Below are 23,498 nucleotides of genomic sequence, written 5' to 3'. Positions count from 1 at the left end.
ATGGAGGGAAGAAGTTAAAAACAAAAACAAACAAAAAAGTATGCAAAATAAGTATTATATAATTCAAGTATTTGGCAAAGAGAAACTAATGTTCCTAAGGGCATATCTGTGGTGTGCAGCTCTAAGAATGAAGGGAAGATTATGAAAATTAGAATTAAACAGGTAGATTCTACAAATTTTTCAGTTGTACAGAAGATAGTATATAAATGTGCTGCCCTTTTAAAGCTGCATAGTTTGTGATGACTGATGTTAAATTTGACAAATTTTGAAATACTGAGAAAATTCCTTCAGATTAGGAGAATGCTGATATCGAGTTGTTGTTTCACTCTGTTGATTTAACAAGAGGCTTTCTTTGTCCTAGAGGGAACTTATGCAAGACGAGAGATATGAGATCATGATTTATGGTCTACAGAGAAAAGTTGTTGACAGTCGTGGCTAAAGCATCCAGTGTTGCTTGGCCTTATGTATAATTACCAGTCCAGTATTTAGGCACTTTCTGAATTTTTGGTCAGTGTTCATGTGGCAGATGAAGTTCTGCATTTATACAAGAAGTTTATGTATAGCTGTGGAGTCTGAAAGTAGAGTGAAAGAGCATATATACATTCAGACAACTCCAAAACACATCCTGTGGTATGATTAGGAAATTGAAGTGTGTTGTATGGATTGGATACATTCTGGAAGATGGTGGCTGGTTAGATATTGGCTGTAGTTCAAACCCTTAGTGTTAGGTTTCTCTAAATTACCATGATCTGACTTTTTGTTGTAGTAACATATTGCAAATACTGGTCTGGAAAACTTGTTGGCATTTTGTACACTTTTCTTCCCATGTTATGCATTCTTTGTATTTGTCCAGCTTTGCAAAAGGAAAATTCATAATAAAATTATGATGTTTTGGGTTGTATTGTCCAATACTAAATGTAATTAATGAGTTACAAACTCTCTAATACAGGGACTGTATGTGGAGTACAAAAAAGAATGTGAATAGAGTTTGCAATGGATTGCAATGAAAAGTGCTGGGTCCTGCACCTGGGATGGGGCAACCATGGCTACATGTAGAGTCTGGGTGACGAGGCGCTGGAGAGCAGCCCCACAGAGGGATCTGGGGGTTGTGGTTGACAGCAAGCTGAACATGAGCCAGCAGTGCGCTCTGGCAGCCAGGAAGGTCAACCATATTCTGGGGTGCCTCAAGCACAGCATTGCTAGTTGGTCGAGGGAAGAGATTGTCCTGCTCTACTCTGCGCTGGTGTGGCCTCACCTCGAGTGCTGTGTGCAGTTCTGGGCACCACAGTACAAGAAGGACATTAAACTGTTGGAGAGTGTCCAGAGGGGGGCTACTGCTGAAGGGCCTAGAGGGGAAGACGTATGAGGAGCGGCTGAGGTCACTGGGCCTGTTCAGCCTGGAGAAGAGGAGGCTGAGGCTGTAGACCGTGAGACCTCATCATGGTCTACAACGTCCTCGTGAGGGTGTGTGGAGAGGCAGGTGACCTATTCTCTGTAAACACCAGTGATAGGACCCGCAGGAATGGTGTTAAGCTGAGGCAGGAGAAGTTTAGGCTGGACATCAGGAAGAGGTTCTTCACCGAGAGGGTGGTTGCCCACTGGAACAGGCTCCCCAGGGACGCAGTCACTGCACCGAGCCTGTCTGAATTTAAGAAGTGGTGGGACTGTGCACATAGTCACATGGTCTAAACTTTTGGGCAGACCTGTGCAGTGCCAGGAGTTGGACTTTATGATCCTTATGGGTCCCTTCCAACTCGGGATATTCTACGATTCTATGATTAATTAGAATTGTATATTACGGTAATATTTTTTTAAGTTGAAAGCATTGTGAATCAAGTTCACGCTGTCTAGATTGCAGAAAATGAAATTGAAGGAGTTGACTTTTTTAAATCTATAACTTCTGAGTTACCTGCAAACTCTGAAATTATTAATATGATCAAATCATAGAATGGCTTGGGTTGGAAGGGACCTTAAAGATCATCTAGATTCAACCCTCCTGCCACGGGCAGGGATGCCACCTGCTCAATCAGGTTGCCCAGGGCCTCGTCCAATCTGGCCTTGGGCACCTCCAGGGATGGGGCATCCACAACCTCTCTGGGCAATACACTTTTATTAAGCTGAGTAGTCTTATTGAATATTATAATTCATGGAGAATACCACACATGCACCACCTGCTCTGTTTTTGTACTTTAAAACTCATAAAGCTAATATATGACTAGTAAAAATGCATCTTCCTACTTTTTCCTGAGTTACTTTTTAAAGGAAAAGTTATTTGAGGCAAAGTTCGAGATAAGTTTGCTATAGTAAGTAAGACAGTTCTATTTTACTTTTGCGTTTCCTAATTTGGTATCTGTATTAATGACATGGTAATTTTCTGATTCCGAAGACATTTCAGGCAGGGTGGAAACACAATTTATCTGTCTTGGTGTTATTTTAGATGCAACTATTTTCATAGAGAGGGAAATCATTTAGAAAATAAGTATAGTGGTACAAAATCTCTTTAAGCTAACATTGCTTTACACGCAAGATCTTGTCTGAGCCTGCCTAATGCCTGTCAGAGGAAAGACACTTACATACAGCATCTGATAGTTTTTTTCAGAAAGTGGTAAATAATGGCAGGAATTGTACTGTAAGTTAGTATTCAGTAAATTGATACATAGTGTGAAGAGAGGTGGAAAGTAATTTTTGGTACAATCATGGGGGCAGGAAGGAAGAATATAGCTCTAACAGCATGTTAAAGTGAGTGCATCGGGAGTGAAGGCTCTTGAGTATTCCGAAGATCATCAGAGTACAACTGGCCTTCAGTTGACCCATGATCAGGGCACAGAATGGGGTAAGCACTTTAATTTATTGAAAAAAAATGAAAATGAAAGGCCTATAAACAGTGCTATGGAAATGGATTATTAACACCAGATAAGCAAACTGAAGTTTCTCCAAAGTGTTTTATAACATTAAAGTGTTTTATACTGTTAAATCTAAGCCACCTTGGATTGAGGGTCTTGTAGTAAAAATGCAGAACTTCTCAAAGTTCTACTTCGGTACTTCTGCAGTGTATTTTGAAAATATGAAACAGAATATTTTAAAGCAAATTTCAGGGCCATAAGGTATGAATTGTAAAACATAGTTTCTTTGAAAACCATGATAGGAGCAAATGGATTTCTCTTCTGAAGTTTCAAAATAGGATGATAATTCACACTGATATTCAGTAGAATTCTGAGGTGCACTAAGTGGACTTAGTAGAGAGTATTGTATTATTTAATGTACTGCTCTTAAGGTGTCTGCAGAGATGTGTGTTGTATTAAAACCAGAAAATAGTTAAAAACACCAAGTAGTTGCATAGGAAACGTTGCTTCAGCAATTAATATTGCTTAGGTGTATTTAAAGGTTGATATTTACTTAATATTTATCATTATTACTATTTCCATTATTATTTGGACTCTCTGTGTCACAGAGAAACTTGAATGTTGTACCTTTTGCATAAATTTAATGTGTCAGAAGTTCAGAGAGGGAGCTTCAATGCTGAAAACCTTTTTCAGTAGAGAATGAATAAGTGCACCAATCTGTCTTACAAGGAATATTTGGGATCTCTTGGAATTCACAGCCAGAGTCTGTCTCCATTTCCTACGCAGACCTGTATGTGATCACTCATCAGAAACTGGACTGAGACTGAATGTGCATTATACATGTAACCAAGGACTGGCTACAGACAGAAATGACTTTCAGGATCTTTAGGGAAGTCAAATTTGGAGCAATAGCACCTCTGTTCTCTGGATGTCTTCTTTTGATCCCAATGGAATGAGTGTAGAGTAAGCACACACTACTGCTGGACTGATGGTAGTTTAGGGACCATTTGAGAAATCAGTCCTAAAATGTAGAGGATTTCTGGTGCAAGGCTTGTCTGGAAAGGTTGACATTTACCTGTGAGCTTTTAGAAATGAAGGCAGAAGCAGAACTGCAGAAAATCATTTTTTTTTTCTTCCTTAAGATTAGAGATTATTTGTCACAGAAACTTTATCTGTAAAGCAGCTAGCTGATTTTGCACTTTACAAAATATTCATTACTCTCATGTTATGCTATATTATTAAACAAGCCGCTGCTCAATGACCCTCAGCAATGAGGCCTTTCTCCTGGCCTTCCTCATGATGGGATGGGACATGCAGTTGTGAAATCCTGATGGAGTCTTGTGTGGTTTTCTGTGCTCAAATAGTTACTGATGCTAAATGTGCTGCAAACTTTGTATTTAGTACTGTTTAGTGCTTTATTCTTCAAAAACAGAATGTTCCTTAGGTCACATCTTTATGTGTACAGGTAAAGAGGTTCTAGAAAGATGTTGGTATTATTCTGTGAGAATTAAAGTTTATGGGAAATTGGAAAGAAAACAAACACATTTGGATTAAACAGGAAATTGCCATATTCATTTATTTATATTAAAGCCTCATTGGATTGCTGTTTATTAAGAATATTTAGAGTCAACACATAGGAGCAACTGTTTATAGTAGGAGTCCTTTAAATTGTTCTGTCCTTTCAGACGCGCACATGACCTAAAACTTTCATGAGCCTATGAATTTATTATCATCTCTACGAAATGCCCGGGAATGCATTAAACTCGTACAACATTATCTGTTGCCAAAACCACTAAAATGATATCTTGGTTAATATAGGAGATATTCTTGGGAAATCTAATACGTTCAGAGAAATGACTCCTTCAGCTTTACTAAAAGTTACAATTTTTAGTTCTTTAAATAGTACATTTTGAACAAAATTTAAATGACTAAACTGCTATTAATTTCTCAGAACAGTGAGGGCTTCTCTCCCTCCCCCCTCTCCCCACCTCCTCACTCCTCCCAGTGTTTTCCCCAATCATATACATCAAAAAGCCTAAAATAGACTGGTTGTAAGAGCGCTGCATAAATCTTTAGTGACTTTAGGAGATGTAGCTGGTCTGATCAGTCCCATTTCACAGTGGGAGTGCACTAAAGCCATCTTGCACTGCTTTATGCACTTTTGAGCATCCTGCTTTCTAATGGCATTTTCTCCCATTCCATGCTTAAGCATCAATGACAGCGACTGGGTTGAGAATTTGTCAAGCAGTGTACAGGCAGAGGCAAAGTGCAGTCTTCATGCAACTCATGTGAGAATTCTCCCCCTCTCCCCTCCTTTCTAATACAATTAAAAATGCTTGAGTAGAAAAAGACAAACTATATTGCTTTACTTTAGAAGATACCATCATCCACTTTAAAATCTGTACATTTAACCATAGACTCAAAGCTTCAGTCTCCTAGAGAAGACATATGGTAACATCTCTTCAGTTTGTATTTGTGCATATTGATGTGATGATGCAAAGCCTTACTAAAGTAGGAAGATAAGGCCATGTAGAAATATGTTACTTTCAGGAAATATGATGAGTCTGTGGGAGTTTAGAAGCCCTTAGTTTCTGTATTGGTAGAACACCTACATTTTCTATCCCACATATGTATATTTCAAAACGTAGCCTGTGAATAATTGTTAGGATCTTTGCCATTACTTTGTGTGTGGTTACAAAAAAATACACAAAAAAAAATAGAAAGTAAAACTATGAATGAAGAGCTGTGCTTCATAATCTCCTGCAAACAAGCCTGTTCACAAAGCGGGTTCCTGTTGCAAAGAACATGAGACATATGGGGGGGACCATGAAATATAAGCCAACTCTCATGAGTCATTCTCTGTGTGTAAGGCAAACCATCTATTCAGCTGTGTAGTGGGAGGAATGTGACCAGGAGATTGAAGGAAGGCATTTATTCCTCTTCACCTGGGTTACTGTGGTTTGGCTGAAGATGAAAGAAATACAAGGAGACTGAAACAGGTCCATGAGAGGGCAACTAAGATGGTCAGTCTGGCATCAGTCTGGCAAATAGGAGGTTAGTGGATAATGTAATTATAGTCTGTTAGTACTTGAAAGGCAACTGCAGAGAATATGAAACCAAACTTTCCCCCATGGGACCAGAAAACATAACAAAAGACAGCAAGTTTTCTAGCTTTGTCAGGGTAAAGGCATGGCTGGTATCACCTGATGTTGTCAGTAGTCAACATTTTTGAGTGGAGGTTCCAGATGACCTCAAGAAGTTCATTCCAAACTACATCTCTCTGATTCTATAAAAACAAGATTTAACACAGATGGTAAGAGATGGTATACTCAGTTTGTCACTTCTATTGCTGTTCAGATACTATGATCATGAATAGGAATTAATACAACAGTACTCATCTCTTGAGATTAGAAGGAGCTTATTAGACTTTACTGGCTTTACTAGAAATAGTTTAATGAATTATAATAAAAAAAAAGTCTAAATTGTACTGTATTGCATTGTTATGAGATTGAGTGAAGGTTCCTTTTTTATTTTATGGATCGCTTCTGACAGTTCTATGCGCATATTATGAAAACTGCCTTTAGTTGGTCTCAAGAATGTGTTTTTTTTTCTTCTTTTTTTTATTTTTTCTTCTGTTTAGTGGTCATAGTTACCAGCTGTTGAGTACAGAAAGCCTTGATGGCTGGAATTTTGGCTACCTTTCGGGTCTGTTGATTTCCTTCCTCATCTGCCCTGAAGGTGTCTGGTGTGGTTTAGCCTGGCAGGCAGTTGAGCACCACACAGCCTTTGCTAACTCTCCCCTCTCCCTGCACTGGATTGGGGGGAAAAAATCATGAAAAAAACAAAACAAAACAACAAAAAAGTAGAACTATGAGTTGATATAAAGACAGTTTAAACAAAAAAGAAAGGGATAATAATAATAATAATAATATGTATACAAAACAAATGATGCACAGCGCACTTGCTCACCACCCGATGAATGATGCCCAGTCAGTCCCCAGGCAGCGGCACCTTGCCCCAGCCAACTCCCCCTGTTTTATTGCTCTTCATGACATCAGGTATTATGGAATATCCCTTTGGTCAGTCTGGGTCAGCTGTCCAGGCTGTGTCCCCTCCCAGCTTCTTGTGCACCCCCAGCCTCCTCGCTGGCTGGGCAGCATGAGAAGCAGAAAAGTCCTTCGCTGTGTGTAAGCACTGCCCTGCAACAACATCAGTGTGTCATCAGCATTATTCTCATCCTAAATCCAAACCACAGCATCATAGTAGCTACTAGAAAGAAAATTAATTCTGTTGCAGCTAAAACCAAGGCAGTATTCAGGAGAGACGGAGATGAATCTTAAGATCACCTGTTATCTCCAGCATTTCTGATGTCAGAACATCCAATGTCAGACAGCATAGAAACCTTCAGTGTTATTTTATTATTTTATTATATTTTATTGTTTTGGATCTTCACCTTTCGTACCTGATGGGAAAAAAAATCCTTGCTGTGTTCTACTTAGGGAGGAGGGGGGAATAAAATTGCTCATGTTATTGAACAGTAAATTGTTTAGTTGCAACTAAAGTAAACATACTCAAACTTCTCTCTTTAATCTTTCTTTTATTTATTTCATGGCTAGTCTGTTTCTGAGAAGCATATTGTACCTCTGAGGGGAAAAAAAGACACAGATTATTTAATTTTCATTTATCACTAATTTCATTTTTTAGCCATTACATCAGCGAGGTTTTATATTACAACCCTTGGGCATGCATGCACGTAACTTGAAGCCTGCATAGACTTTGAACCTGACAGGCAATGTCGTGTTTCATAACTACATTGGCTAAAATAATGATAGGCCCTAAAATGCATTTCTCTTATGTTGAAAGAGATGAATAAAACTAAGAGTAGGAGGTTTGGAAGATAAAGCATAATAAACAGACACTTAACAAAACATAAAGAGGAGATACAACACAAAGACCAAAATAGAGTGTTATAGGTATTACAGGAATATCTGTAGAAAGAACAGAGAAGTTGAGCAAGATTTAAATGGGTTATATAAGACTACACTGTAATGATGTTGATTTCCACTTCTTTAATCTGTGAGTCAGAAGTTTTAATGTCCCTTTTACAAGCAATTTTACAGGAGACTTTCTTTCACCAGTTTTGAGACAAGTATATCTGATTAAACAGACAATCTACAATCTGTATATGCACAAATAAATTCAATGTAGTAGATTAAGTTCTCAAGTTTGAAGGGGAGAATGAAATCTTGCTATTTCAAAGTAGTAGAAATAATATTATACTCAAAGGAGGAGAGTAGTACTAGAAAGAAATGAAAAACTCCTTGCTGTAGGTTTGGAAATATTTCTGCTGCTTTTGAAAACAATCTCAATACTGATTTCCATAGATCCTTGCTAAAGAAAGGATAAAATGAAACTGGAGATGTAGAGAGATGGTGAAACATCTTAATGCCTGTCATAGATGCACAGAAGGACATAAAGCTTCAAGGCTATAGAGAAACAGGCAATTTTCCTTTTAAGATATTTCCAGCTTTTGCTGCCTGCAGCACTTCCGTGGTGGTGTGATTACCAATAGCCTCTCCTTTGGTCAGGCTGAATCAGCAGAACATCAATATATCTAGTACTCTGTGCCTAGAAATTCAAAGCAAGAAATTCAAAGTTAATTTATTGTGCTGTTAGCAGAGAACTAATAACCAGTTAGGGAGGAAGAAAAGGCATGCAGTGCTGAGGATGTTGGAGAATTTGCAAGATTTGTTGTTACAGATTTTTAGAGCCTGATCTCTGTACTTTAAGGTAATAATAATAGAAGCATAGTTAATACTTTCTCCTTCTCCAATCCCCAAATAGATCAAATATTAATTATGGAAAGCATTACCTTCCCAGATACTATTTCTGTGACACATTTAAATTTACAGGTATTACCAGAAGACCAGACAATGTGCTAAACTCAATTATACCTGCTTATTTTTGTTGCTGTTGTTTTTCAGATTTTACTGAAATACATGAATTTTGAATGGAGAATCAGTAAAGAAGGGCCTGCTACAGGAAGACAAACTTGAGACCATAATTAGGCATTTGCCTAACAACTTGGCAACTAATAACTAGGCAAATGTCTAATTATGGTCTTAAATAATTTTACTTCATTGAGTAGGAAGGGATCTAAAGAGTTATGAGTACTTTATTTGAAGAATGGAGGATATTAACTTTTAATAGTTGTCTACGTGCATTGATCGAGATATCCTGGAAAAATTGCAGTTAGCAGTGACATTTGAAGGGACAAGTTTTGGAGCCAGCTAAGTTTTGGAGCCTAAAACACAGAGCTTTCCAGATGAAATTTCCTAAACTTGGTGTTGTCTTAAAGCACTGGCCTGCCTGCACCAAACAAAATAAGAAAGTTTGATTCAAGTGAGATTATGGTCAAAATACAAAGCCCAAACCCTCCAACCCATTCTTGCTTAAAAAATTAAATGCTACTTTTCTACAGGTCAGCAAACAGGTTTAGGACTGAGCTGTGAGAAAAGCTTGATGAAGAGTGCTTATAATTTGGATAGAAGGGTTTTAATTTAAATAATGGTAGCCCAAAGTCTGCGACATCTGATCAGGATTTTAAGTTCTGGTTAAGAACACAACGTATGGAGCAAAGCATACTCCTGGTTTGATTTTTTTTAGCTTTTTTAGTATTTTTTAGTATTTTGTGTTGTATGGAAGGGTCTGTAAATCTCTCAAATATGGAAAAATTCTTGACTACTTAGCAATAATGAAAAAAAGTAATATGCTTTATAGTAAGCATAAAAAAAATTCAGTTGTGGTTTTGCAAAGTTGCTTTAAAGTCATAATGTTAAATTGCTTTTCTTAGTCAATCACGTGGAGAGGCTGCAGTTGGCCTGTACCTGTTCTTGACTGTCAAAAAGCCAGCCTGATAGCTCTCAGTTTTGGGGGAATAGACTTCCCCCAAAAAATAGACTGTGATTTTGGTTATTTCAGTCTTGTGTGGGGCTACAAAAACTACCAACAGGGGCAAGATGGAATGTAGGATTTATTCCTTGATCTCACTGTGCTCCTGTATACATTGTGGTCTGACTTTTCAATTTGATAAAATTTGCATACTGTTACCTTTTAAGCCCATGCAAGAAGAAAACATGCTGAAAAGGCCATTATTGCCACTAAAATGCAGTATTTGCATGAATAAGGCTTGCACAAGAGTAATTGTTGCACCTTTGATTGCTGCCCATAAAGTTACATTTATAGAAAATTTGAGTAAAACTCAGGCATGGATCTGACTTGGTCTGGAGTTTAAAATGAGATTGCTTCCCAGCCTTCTGCAGACAAACCTGCAGTTACTTCCCCTGAATGCTAAGTAGATGGATGAAAACAAGTTTCTATTCAAACCAAGGTATTAGAGCTAATACAATAAGCTGTGCTGAGAAAACGCGCTGTAGGTTGGAAGCAGCTGCTAGCCCATGATTTTGGAGTGTGGTGGAAGCAAGTGTCTGCCATAAAAGGCTGGATGAATTGGTTGTTCTTGTGAAAAGAAGTAGTCTGAGTGGTATGTTCAGACAGTTTTTTATTTTTTTATTTTTCCTGAGAATGGGAAAGATGTGAGAAATGTAAAGCCTATTCATGCAGGTATGGTGATTATCCAAATGTAGATAGAATACACTTTTTCTTCCCCAAGTGTGTCCTCTCAGAAACTTAGGGAATAATGCAGTATGTAGCATGCGAGTCATACTTGGCATTCTTCTCAGAGCTGATATTTCACGTCCATTGTAGATGGATATTTTAAAGAACCTCGGTTTTGAGTCTGATGGAGCAAACATTTGTCTTTGAAATATTTTGAGAAAAGACATGCTCCCATTTCTCAGGAGGATAACATGCAACTTACCTTTCCTCTGGAGTATTTATATGTTACCTGATGGTTTTTGCCAAAGGAGACAGGTTCAGGGGATGCAGCACAGTAATTAGGGGGTTGCTTTGCTAGAGATGGGTCCTCAAAACCAATTTAGGAAACTTCAGTAATTAGCATCAATGAGCTCAAGTGAACTTAACATCTTCACATGCTTCACAAAGCATGGTAATTCCTTTGGGGCTGTGGAGGTGTACAAGGAAGCTGACAGAGCCAAGTAGACTTGAGCAGTTCTGAGAAGATAATTCTAATGCCTAATTCATAATGTTGATGAGTTTTCATCATATTTTCCAAGTGTCTTTCATTATGGGGTTGCCCTTAATGTAGAAAGAACCACGTGTATGAGAGTTTATTACATCTTTCTTGTTTTTTATTCACCTATGCCACTCAGGATATTGCAACCCAACTTGAACATTTCATAAAACACATTAAGCTCGCTGTAGATGAAATGAGGAGTTCCTACGTCCTTCTCTTTCTGCTTCCTTTTGAACAGCTTTCACTTCATGATAGTTTTAGCTCTAATGCTGCCCCTCTTGTGTGAGCTGATGTAAGTGAATAAAATAACAACAACACAACAGTCCTATAACTTTCTCCCATATTAGTGAGTTAAATGGGTCCATGGAAGAATCCAGTGAACTGCAGAACTTGGAGCAAAGGAAGGGAGTGATACCAAATGGCCAGAAATGAGAGAGAGGAGGCACTGGAGCTGGAGAAAGGTAGCAGACAGGAAGGATAGGAATCAAGCCTTTAGTAAGAGACATTAGATTGGTTCAAAGCCTGTAGCATCACAGATACCGTATGTAATTTTTCAAACTGAGAACAGCAGTGTGATTTTACGGATTTTCAGGAATGTATCCCAGATACTAAATAGGCACCATATTCTCATTCCAGTGATGTTGCACTCTTTTTAAAACATATGGCTTCCTACTGATTAATTAAGCAGATGAGACAGTTGGAATATCTTTCACATATATGAATCTTTAGCAAAATAGCATTTCTCTTTCCCCATAGACCTACATCATCATTTCTACAGTCTGGGAAGTAGTATTGCCCAGTTTTACTTTCTATAACCTTTGGCAGATTTATCTCACAATATACCCTGTTCGTACTGTAGACAGACAGAGCTGTGTTAGCAAAACTTCTCATATATTTATTTCATGCGCTTCTTTGAAGTTTTGTAGACACAAACCTGTTGATTTGCAGTCTCACACCTTTCTGAAATACCTGATAAGAGGTGCTGTGGATTTTGTGTAGCAGAAAGTCATGAGAATGACATGAGCAGACTATGTAAGTGTGCTGCACAATTTGATATATCTATACACATCCTAAATGGAAAGTCACAAGTTTTGTGTTGGTACAATGACTGGGGTGGGGTCTTGGGGGGGAAGGGGGTTTACTTTGTTTGGTAGAAACAACTCATTGACATAAAAACTTACTTGATGGTACAGTTGTAATCTGCCTAGTAGGATTCAGTTTGAACTACTTCCTTTCCAATTTTGTTTCAGAGAACAATGATACTTCCCATTGTATTTTATCATAGAAATAGTTTCTAGTAATTTTTTTTTATGAACTAGTTGTTCATGAAGCGCAAAGCTTAATAGGCTCACTGTAAAGCATGTTTTTCCCCTAATGTATTGCTTTTGCTGAAAAATTGCTTTCTTCTTTTTCGACTTGTATTCATTTGGGTGTTACTTAGTACAAGTAAGGCTGCAAGCAGCCTTGTATTCATTGTTAAAACAGTTCTTCGTTATTTAGTGTCACCAACAATGGATTTTGGTGGAGAAGAACTGGAGTTTGTTAGTATTTATTTGATTTTTGTATGCATGTAGTTTGTGGTATTGTTGGTGATATTGTTAAGGGGAGTGAGTGCACCCTCAGTAAGTGTGCAGATGACACCAAGTTGGGTGGGACTGTCCATCTGCCTGAGGGTAGGAAGGCCCTGCAGAGGGAGCTGAATAGGCTGGATCAATGGGCTGTGTCCGGCTGTATGGCATTCAACAAGGCTAACTGCCAGGTGGTGTGCTGGGGTCAGAGCTACCCCATGCAGCGACACAGGCTTGGGGAAGAGTGGCTGGAAAGTAGCCTGGCAGAAAAAGACCTTCGGGTGTCAACAGCCAACAATGTGCTCAGGTGGCCAAGAAGGCCAATTGCAACCTGGCTTGTGTGGCCAGCAGGGTGAGGGAGGCGATTGTCCCCCTGTACTTGGCTCTGATAAGACCATACCTTGAGTACTGTGTTCAGCTTTGGGCCCCTCACTACAAGAAGGACATCGAAATGCTAGAATGCATTCAGAGAAGAGCTGATGAAGGGACTAGAAAACAAGACTTACGAGGAACGTCTGAGGGAACTGGGGCTGTTTAGTCTGGAGAAGAGGAGGCTCAGGGGAGACCTCATTGCTCTCTACAATTACCTGAAAGGAAGCTGTAGGGAGCTGGTGGTCGGCCTCTTCTCACAGGTAACTAGTGATAGAACTACAGGGAATGGCCTCAAGTTGTGCAGGGGCGTTTACGTTGGATATTGGGAAGAATTTCTTCATAGAAAGAATGCTCGGGCATTGGAACAGGCTGCCCAGGAAAGTGATGGACTCACTGCCCCTGGAAGTGTTTAAGAGCCATGTGGGTGTGAAGCTCTGGGACACGGTTTAGCAGTGGAATTGTACTGCTAGGTGATGGCTGGACTTGATCTGAGAGGTCTTTTCCAACCTGAATGATGCTGTGATGAACTATAATTTTTGGTAAGTCCTGTTACTTCAGTGCTGCAGAAACACATTAAGAAAGCATAATCCTTGTTTTGACATCTGGTATCAGAGCAGCAGTTTAGAGATAGCATGTTTCATGCTGAACAGTCTGTAGCTGGCCACCTTTGCATCCTGCAGAACATACTGCTTTAAATTTCAGATAAGTGACATGCTTTAGGGTGCAGCTGTGGTATTTTGGTAAGTGGCTCCCTGAAAGCTAAGCGTCATTCTGTGGTGAATTCACGGAGTCTGTGAAGTCCTGTGGACAATTCTGCTTATGGAAGGGAAAGATCAGGTAGGCTGTAATGATTTGGCTTCTCTTGTCTCACAAAAAGCAAGGTAGCAATTACTTCTGATGTCACAGATTTGTTTTTCTTTGAACTTTGTCATCTTTTTTTTTTCTTTTTTTTTCTTTTTTTTTTCTTTTTTTTTTTCTTTTTGTCTGTTTTTATTTTCTTAAATTGCTTTCCCTAAATTTGAACATTGAGGAAAGGGCCATAACTGTTTTTCCTGTGGTGCTTCTACCTGAATAGCTGTATAAGCTAAGAAAAAACCATACAACTTAACAGCAGCAGCTACTACGGTATCCAGCAGTGTTGCTATACACAGTGCTGATGAAGCAAGCTGTTATTGGTGACGTAACCCTTTTTGAAGGGTGGGAGTCATTTCTTTATCCATGTCATGTCTTTCTTGGAGCTCAAAAAAAAAAAAGTGATGGGAAAGGAACCCTTGTTTCTTCAGTTGTGTAAAACTGTGAGCAGAATATTCCAGTTTTGCAGGTTCCTGACAATGCAAATTGATATCCACATAGACAGGGAAGAAATTTCTTCGCATCCTAGTTACATCTTAGATTACAAAAACAAACAAACAAACAAAAAAGGCAGAAAACATTGAAGACATTTCATTAAATGTGATAGCAGAAGTACAGTTGCAACGGCTATATCTGCAGAGGATACAGAGGATAATCTGCAAACTCACTACTAATCTTTTAAAAGTCCTCTGCTGCATAGTGATCTTTTCTGTACCCCTGTTTTTACTCACTTGTTCTCATTCCACACCCATTACTTAGAAAGTAGCTAGAATAATTCTTTTATTTGAAACCGAATTGCTGTAATTAAATTTCTCTTCAGATTATATATCTTTCAATTTTTAGAAAAGAGTGCATTTCTAGAAAATGTGTCCTGATACAAATAAATTGAAAGTTCAAGGTAAGGATCATGTAATTGAAAAATACAAAAGATGTCTGAAAGGGAAGATGTATTTATTCATGCTACTACTAGATTCCATAAAGTATTATTCTCATTACTATTCATGTTTTCTGAAGGATAAAGGCTTTTCTAATATAGTTGCCGTGCTAACTAGACTTCTAAAGAATAATTTTTGTAGGCTTTTGTTAGTATGAGCAGGGCTCATTAAACAATATTAAAAGGAGGTAACAATATAGTGCTGGAGTGCATATTTTCAGAAGTGCTTTCTTGATAAATGAGGCAAAAATTTTCATAATTTCCTTACTACAGTTTTTCCTTTATGCTGGATTTCATGGACTGTACAGTGTAACATGGATGCAATGAATATCAACTATGATTGAAAATTTAGTTCCAACATTTCTGTTTAATTGCATTTTAAAGCAAAAAATTTCATTGTACAAAATTCTTTATTCTGTAGAGACCTGCACAACTTTAAAAAACATTTAAATGAAGGCAGTGCTTATTAGGAGGAACATTCAGTTTAACTTTCTTCCCCCTAGCTCCAGTTATAGTCCCAGAAGATATGGCAAAATGTTAAAGCTATGAAATAACATTAAAATGCCATTTAATGTGTCAAGGGAAACTTTGTTTATTTTTCTCTTCAGATAAAAAGACTTGAATAAAAGCTTTTTCCTCTGTAGTGCTTGCAGGTTTTCAAGTAGATGGAGAAGGCTGTTGCTAGCAGCAGATTATACCAGATGCACAGTTGCCTAGGGATGGGTGCTTTGTTTGCTGGAGACAGGTCTTATTGTCTTGCCTTGAGGCGTTAGGTTGAGTCTGTTAGACCATGTAAGTAGTGATTTTTATCCTTTGAGCTAGTGGAGTGTCACATGGTGGTATGTGACATTTTTAGGTAATGCATGAAGTAGATATATATTTCTTTTTCTTTTTCTTTTTTTTTTTTTTTTCCTTCTTTTAGACTTGGATAAGTAGAAGTAGGTGACCTCTATAGAAGTTTTGCAGAAACCTTAAATATTTACCACTGAAAGAAACGGATTGCCAATTTTAGAGACAAGTTGCTAGGTTCCCAGCCTAAGAAATGTACTAAATTAGCATTTCATCATAGTTCTTTCTTCCTTGATAAAATTTTTGTGGATAGATGAAAGGATTTACATTTATATTGAATATTGTAGCATGCCAGTAGAGGACCAATGAGACTCTGTGTGATGAATATCTGAAGATTTCCTGAAATTTCCACTAAAAGAAAATGGAAAACTTTATAGATATATTTACTGCATTTGTATTAGACATGAGATAATAGGTGTAATACATTTTTATGTTAATTCACACTTGTCTGTATATAGGATATTTAATTTGTTCCTTCAAAATACCTCATTTCTAATGCTGCTGCCTACACAAGTTATTTGGCAAGATGGGCTGTGTTCTGTAATTTAACAATACCTGTGTTCTTATGAGATTATATTTTCATTTGAGGTATAATTTGCAAATACATTTGTCCACACTATAATTACAAAGTGAATATTATGACTTAGTAGCAGAACTGGTTGTAGTATCAGTCTGGTTTTGTAAGTTTTTTTTCATTAAATTTGTATCTGGAGTTTTGCATCTAGATTTCCAGGTAGTTTAGCAACCTTGTTGTGCTCATCAAACATTACTTTCTCTAGTTCATTCAGTTTGGGAGGTAGCTCAAGCAAGCCAAAGAGTGTAAAGTCATATAAACAACTGAGTATTTTTTAAAAAAATAGAATTTTTATGAAAAATGTTATGATATGACTTAGTCTATTTCAACATAACAGTAAACACTTCATTAACTTATATATTGCTGGGAGAAAAAAAAAAAGTGCATAGAAGGTTCCAGTGTGACAGAAGTCTGGCATGAGGTTGCAATATAACATGCAACTGTGAATGCATGTTATATTGCATTCTTAGAGCAACTTGTATATCAGACCTAGCAAGTCTGCTAAAATTGTTCAGTGCTTCCCTCCTCTACTGTTTTGCAGATTATCATAGAACCATAGACCTTAAAGACCACCCAGTTCCAACCCCCTGCCATGGGCAGGGACACCTCTCACTAGATCAGGTTGCCCAAAGCCCCATCCAGCCTGGCCTTGAGCACCTCCAGGGATGGGGCATCCACAGCTGCTCTGGGCAACAGTGCCTCACCACCCTCTGAGGAAATAATTTCTTCCTAATATCCAATCTAAATTTGAACTCTTTTAATTTAAACCCATATTCCCTTGTCCTATCACTGCACTCCCTGACAGAGTCCCTCACCAGTCATTATAGCCATATACGTCCATATATATATATATGTAGCCATACACATATAGCCATAATAGCCAGTCGCTTTTAGCCATCCATCACAGCACTCCAGTTGTGTAAGTCATCCCACCACATTTCCAGGATAGCAGTTATATTAGAGTTTTCTAGCTACATTGTGGCTTCCAGCTCCCACTGTTTGTTGCCCATGCTATGTGCATTGGTATAGAAATGTTTCAGCCAGACTGTTAATCCTGTCACCCTTTTGAGGGAAGAAGCCCTAATTTCTATGTGGTGTTTCTCAGGTGTTTCTCTGGTTTCTCATGCACCAACAATGCCTGGGTCATGCTGCTGCTCAGATCTCCATCCCCTACTCACATTGAACCTAAATTAAAACCCTCCATATAATTCTCGCCAGGTTGTTGGCAAAGATGCAGTAATTGTTAAAAGGGTTGATACGTTAATGAATGATTTTCAAAGTTTAATGAACATACGAAGGTTTTATATCCCACTGTTTTGTGTTCAGGGCTTCCTATAGTTCCAAGATTCAGTGATGGCTTAATACACAGTATTGAATTTAAACTGAGTCAAAATATTACTAAAGAAATTAACGGTGTTATCCATTTGAACTTAATGTTTTAGTTTCCCACTTGGTGCTAAGGTAGTACCAAAGCTGAGGAACTCTTTAAGTCAATATTCACACAAAAATTTATCTGCCAAAGACAAGCAATTAAAGCTTAAAAATGCTCAGTCTGATTTTTTTTTTTTTTCAATAAAAATTTAGAAAAATGATGCAATTGGTCATTTCTAAGTTGTATTAAATAGCTGCTTACATTCTGAACTAGTGGGTCCTATCTGCATAGGATGTCCCCCGCATTCTGTATAGCCTTTCTTGACTCACAATTTGTCTGTCCCATCTTTCTTGATGAGATTCTTTGTGAATTGCTGTCATTGTGGACAATAAAGATTAACTGCATTTGATTAGGGCTTTCAAAGTTGTATTTACATCCAAGATGTACAATGGTAATGCTCTCTGTAGATACTTCACAAACTGAGCCACATGTGCACATGTAGCCTGAACTCTTTTGTTTCTGAGGTTCATACATGTACAAGTTGATTCTGACTTGGGAATGTTTTCATTGTGGTTGCTCTCTTGTTGCATGCATAGTATGGCTACTTTGAAATTGAAAACGATCGATTTAGAAAATACTAACACTGTCTGTCTGTCTTCTTTAGGAAAGCCCAAGAAGGGAACAAGAAAGTGGTTTTAGCAGGCTGTGTTCCTCAAGCCCAACCTCGTCAGGACTACCTGAAAGGCTTAAGTATTATAGGGGTATGTATCTTTATCAATTAGAAACCTGTTTTTTTATGAATGTTTTCAATAGGCCAGTGTCATTATATATGCACAATTGACTTCCTCCTGGAAAAAGCAGTGGAGAAACTTGGTACTTATGTTACTCTGCTTGCATTATACAGTACTTAAGCTTTCTTGCATCCACAGTGATTTCCTTTGTTGTGGGATGAGGGGACAAGGAAATGGATACTGTTGGCAGAAATGATTTTAAGTGCCATTTATAGCCTTAAAGGGTTGAAGATTGCCATATTGTTTAAAATATGACAGTTTATCTGCATTAAGATGAACAAATACACCCTTTATTAAAATCAGTGAAAGATGTATAGAAAACTAGAACAAAAATGTTACACAGACACAGCTGAGGGTTTGATGTTAGGTATTGTTTTTTCCCCCCTGTACTATTAAGACAAAAGGCAACAATCATTTTGATTAAACCTGAGGCAGTCTGAAGAGTTAAATCCACCAGTGACTGAGTTAAACAGTTACCAAGCTTTACCTTGAAAAGCTTTACCTGAGAGCTTTTGGCATAATTCAGCTAGTGAAGTGCTTTCAGTATCCTTTGAGATGAAGCAATACTGTCGAATTGATTCACCTTTGTAAAATCCTCCTGAAAATCTGGGAGTCAAAGCACGAGCTAGAAAAGATTTGTCATTGTTTAAGGCTTTAGATTAAAACTGGATGAAATGGCCTGTATGAATTGAAACACTGTCATTGGATTCAATGTGTGAATTACAGAGTGAAGTTTTCCTTTATTATGTTAAGTCAGAGCAGATGACTGCACAGCATCTTTTTCCTACATTACAAATGTAGAGAGGTCAATGTGTTTCCACTTCAGTTTGATGAATTCAGATTGATACTAAGATAAAGGAAGAACAACAAAATATTCCAAAGACTTCACTTTCATTAGGAGAAGAGCGTATCAGATGCAATTGTTCAAAGTAATTTAGAAGTAAAATCGTAGTTTGCGATTAGGAAGAAGATGAATTCATTAAATGATTTATTGGAATTCTTTGTAAAGATAGACTTTGTGCTGTTTGATTGACTTTTTTAATTACTACTGTCATTCAAAATGTTTTATCTTCCTTTTTTTTTTTTTTTTTTTTTTTTTACCAGATGCATTCTCAGTGACATGCTAATGCCTATAAATTAACTCATTGCTCAGAAATGATACTCAGGGGCTGTAAAACACCACGCTTATCTGTATAGATGACAATGCACTGATAGTTACAGTTCAAATGAATAAACAAATTTTCCATTGCACTGTGCAGTCTTACTTTACAAAATTACATGCAAGGGAACTGTGGTGCTCTGTCATCTCTAAGACTCCAACTAATTAAGTGCAAATTACTCTGTGCAGCAGGGTAGGGATAAAAAGGTGAATGGATTTCATGGATTTGTATGACCTGTGATTGTTCGTATAATGAATATGAAGATATCTACATGTATGAAGACAGAGATAAAAAGTGTATTACATGGCTATAAAGTGAATGTGTCACAATCCTTTGGCCAAAGCTGTTATCTGATATTTCAGTTCTGATGAGTTGGGAAGTTTGAGGGACCCAAAGTTTGATTTTATTTTATAATTTTTCCTTTATTTTTTCACTTTCCTTTTGAAGCAGTATGTGATTTCTGAAAATTAGCCTCTTCATTTTAATCTTGATGCCTAGAGCCAGTGGTTAATGAAAGTATTTGCAATTTAGTATTTATTTCAGACAGACTTCTGTTAGGAGTTGTATTAGGCTGTTAACTGCAGCTTTCCAAAATACTGAGTTAGACCTGAAAATACTGAAATGTGATCTATGCAACAAGGACGCTGTCTTCTAACTGTCATTGATGTGATAAAATTTACTTAGATGCTTAAGCTCAAAGGTCTTAAAATTTAGGCATAACTATTAATAGAAGCAGAGCCAATAACAGATGTTGTCTGTGTTTTCAGTTTGTGTATTTAAGGCTTTCTTCTCATTTTACAAAGGGTGTGTGGGATGGCCATATCTAAAGGATAAGAATTATGTTACTACTGCAAAATATTTCTTGAAAGGCAGTTTTGGCAGAATTGAAAAATAGACAATGTTCTGTTGGCAGCTGGACACATTGTCTGAGTTTAAAACTGTAAGCTTATGAGCGTAGTTATGGCAATCTTTGCCACCAGGTTGGTCTCATCTTCATCTTGGCTGAGAGATACAGTTGATTAATTGTTGCTTATGTAAGCTCTGCTATTTTGTTTTATTTTTATTTTATTTTTTGTGTGTGTTGTCTGAGGAAGTGGTTATTTACTGGCAATTATAACTCCTTTGGGGAGGCTTTTAAAGGCAATATGTGTCAAAGGTCTTTTTTGCTCATCTTGGTATGATGAAGGAGTTGTGATGTAATTACCAGTGAAATTCTAGTAACTGAAGGCTTGTTTAGAGCTGTGCCTTAGAAATACAGTACTCAACTTCTACTATTTTTTATTTATTGTTCAATTTGGACAGAAGGGAAGGAAGGGCAACTTCATATCTGTGTTATAATTTCTGATGTTCCTGTCCTTTTGTGTTTCTTTAAAACCATTATCACTTTTTAAAAATAATGTGGGTTGTGGCATTGTCATAGACTGTATATAAGGTAAGCCATAACACAATGTGACTAAGATAAAGGAGCTGTTTTCAGGAAGGAGGAAGCTCTAGGTAGTAATTAACACACCAAATGTGCCGTGTAGACAAAATACATAATAGGTTCACAAGCATTTACACCCCAGTGGTTTCCAGAAACTACTCCTTTATGTTTTGAGTACTGTACCCACTTCAAACTCAAGTGCACATGTAGTATTGCAGAGAAACAGTACCTTTCATAGATAGAGTTGTCCCTCACTTTTCATTGTAAGCTCCTGAAAAAAGGATATGACTTTGTCTAGGCTGACTATTTTGTGGGGATTATAGAGGAAGGAAAGGGAGGGACAAAGGAGAAGGAAAGGTTTAGCAGGTAGGTTATGTTCTGGTATTTATGGATGGATGTAAGTAGCACTAGTGTTTCCTGATTTCCTGAGTTGAATGCAGAGGGCATGCAAAAAATCCTTGTTTCCATTGATAATTTGAACTACTGGAATGGAATGAGATGTTTTGTTTCTTCGACAGTTTTCTAGAGGTAAGGTGTTTGATGTTGAAATAATGCTATCATGCTGGAGCTCTGACCAGTTTGCTAGGGGCCCACCGCATATCTGAGATGCTTTAAAATCACTGTGCCACCTGTACTTTGAGGTCGCCAGACCCACTGGATATGAGTGTACTGTATCAGCATGCGTGGAGCCTAATGCACAAATGTATCCCATTAAAGGCACACCATAGCCCTGCAGATGCATCAATCTCCTTGATTGCTGAATAAGAATGTCAAATTCCAAATTCTGCTTCCTTCCCTATCTTTCCCAGTGTAAGACCTAGCATCACAGACAAACTGTATTTCTTCTGCTGCTGTATACCCATTTTCCAGGGGAAGAAGAACTTCAGCCTGTTCTCTTATCTCTGCAAGATAAAATCAATGTCACCAACATGGTAATCCCATCTCTGCTGCTACACTTTTCAGGCAGAATGTGCAGGTCCTGTGCACAGTAGATTTACTACAGGCTTTTAGGTCAGATTTGATCCTGAAGCACAGAAGCCATCAAATCTCTGTGTAGGGATTCTCTTCATTCCCGTGGCCTCCTAATTACCCTTGTCTGTGGTTGTACTCGGTAAGACAAGCTTTAGTTAATTTTAAAACTAGCGTTTAAAACTCAAATGCTGAGCAATTCTAATAGCAGCACATACAGCAGTGGCACTATTATGAAATAGTTTGGTGCAAAAAATTAAAAATACATTTTTTAAAAAGTCACTTGACATCTTAAGCTGTGCATCTATAATTGGTATACGCTTAAATTTAATGTCCCTTACTTCTCTGTAAAAACCGAAATCAAACCAAACCAAAAACCTTCAGTGAGCAGTTTTAAGTGCCATTGAGAAAGAAGATCCGCATCATCTTACTAAGATGCCAAATGTCTGTGTATCACTACTGCTTTGGTGTCCTAAATGAGGACCATATATATAACTGTACTGTATTTTTGATGTACAGTTCAGTCTGTGATATCTGCCAAGCAGCCACAATGATACCTCCATACCTTGCAGAGTTTGTAAGACCTGACCGCATTAAAGATTGCAAGCCTCTCTGTTTGCTGCCCTTTAGCTGCAGGCCTATTATAAATATGTAAATCTGTATAAATTCAAAGATCCAGTGTGTACTTCATGAAAGGCAAATTAGATGGAACTTTATTTTGAGTGATTTGCATTAGGAGAACTTCTTGGAAAGTGTGCTGCAAGCCCAAGGAACAGGTGCGCACTGTTCTGCTCTAGCTCATGGCCAAAACTTCAAGCTCAGTCAGAAGCACTCAGCTGGCTGGCTTTGGCTCACCGTGCTGGTATTCAGGTATGAGCCTGGAGAGTCAGGAAGGAATTGCATTGAAGCTCACCATTTTAAACTGAAAATCGACGTAGAAATAGGTACTGTTCCTTTCCACAGCAGTTACATACTGCTCTATGAATTAAAAGGCATAAGAATTAGTTTAGATGAAAATAACACTTAAGCTCTCTCAGGGCTTAGCCACGATCATCAGTTGTTGACATGCTTTTCCGAGGTAGTCTGCTTCCCTTTAAAGTCGGTGTAGAGTCTGTTCTCAAGATACCTTCTTAAATCAGAATTTTGCCCATGAGTGTGGCCAGTGTTTTTCTGATTCAGCAAAGGTTTTAAACACAGATTTTAAACACAGATGTTATCCCTCTGAAGTCAAAGTGTCTAGTCACATGCCTTTTGAAGTTACGTATTAAGGCTTAAGATTTATGCTGCCTAACTGAGGTCCTGTAATTTGAGAGTCTGTTTTGCTCGGCTGCCTTTATGGTCAGTGAAGATAATTATCTCTGAGATAATTTAGATTTTAGAAGATCTGAAGTTACTTTTGAAGCTGGGTATTTCCCTTTTACTGGCTTTAGAGAGGGCATAGGCTGAGCAGGCTTTTAGCCTGCAACATCTGACTGAGCTGCCTAAAGAAGGTGAGGCGAAACAGAGCTGGTGAACTGGAGTAGAAATCTTAAGGAATATGAAGAGTGGGTTGTAAGATTATTTTAAATGAAGACCAACCTATATTAACCTAAGATTATTTTATCTATTTAGTAACTGATTTGTTTCTTATATACGG

At 37.8% G+C, this 23,498-nt stretch overlaps 1 protein-coding gene across 1 annotated transcript in view; it reads left to right on the top strand.

The window, feature by feature from the left end:
* The window catches only part of CDKAL1 (CDKAL1 threonylcarbamoyladenosine tRNA methylthiotransferase), a 433,593-nt gene that overhangs the window by 113,576 nt on the left and 296,519 nt on the right, over window positions 1–23,498 (top strand). The window contains exon 6 of the mRNA XM_084282033.1: window positions 18,184–18,280. Coding sequence (XP_084138159.1) covers window positions 18,184–18,280 — 97 coding nt within the window. The remainder of the gene's footprint in view (window positions 1–18,183; window positions 18,281–23,498) is intronic.

The sequence above is a fragment of the Netta rufina genome, assembly GCF_964035555.1.
Source record: "Netta rufina genome assembly, chromosome: 2".
Taxonomy (NCBI): Eukaryota; Metazoa; Chordata; class Aves; order Anseriformes; family Anatidae; genus Netta; species Netta rufina.
This window is presented reverse-complemented; position numbering and strand designations above follow the sequence as displayed.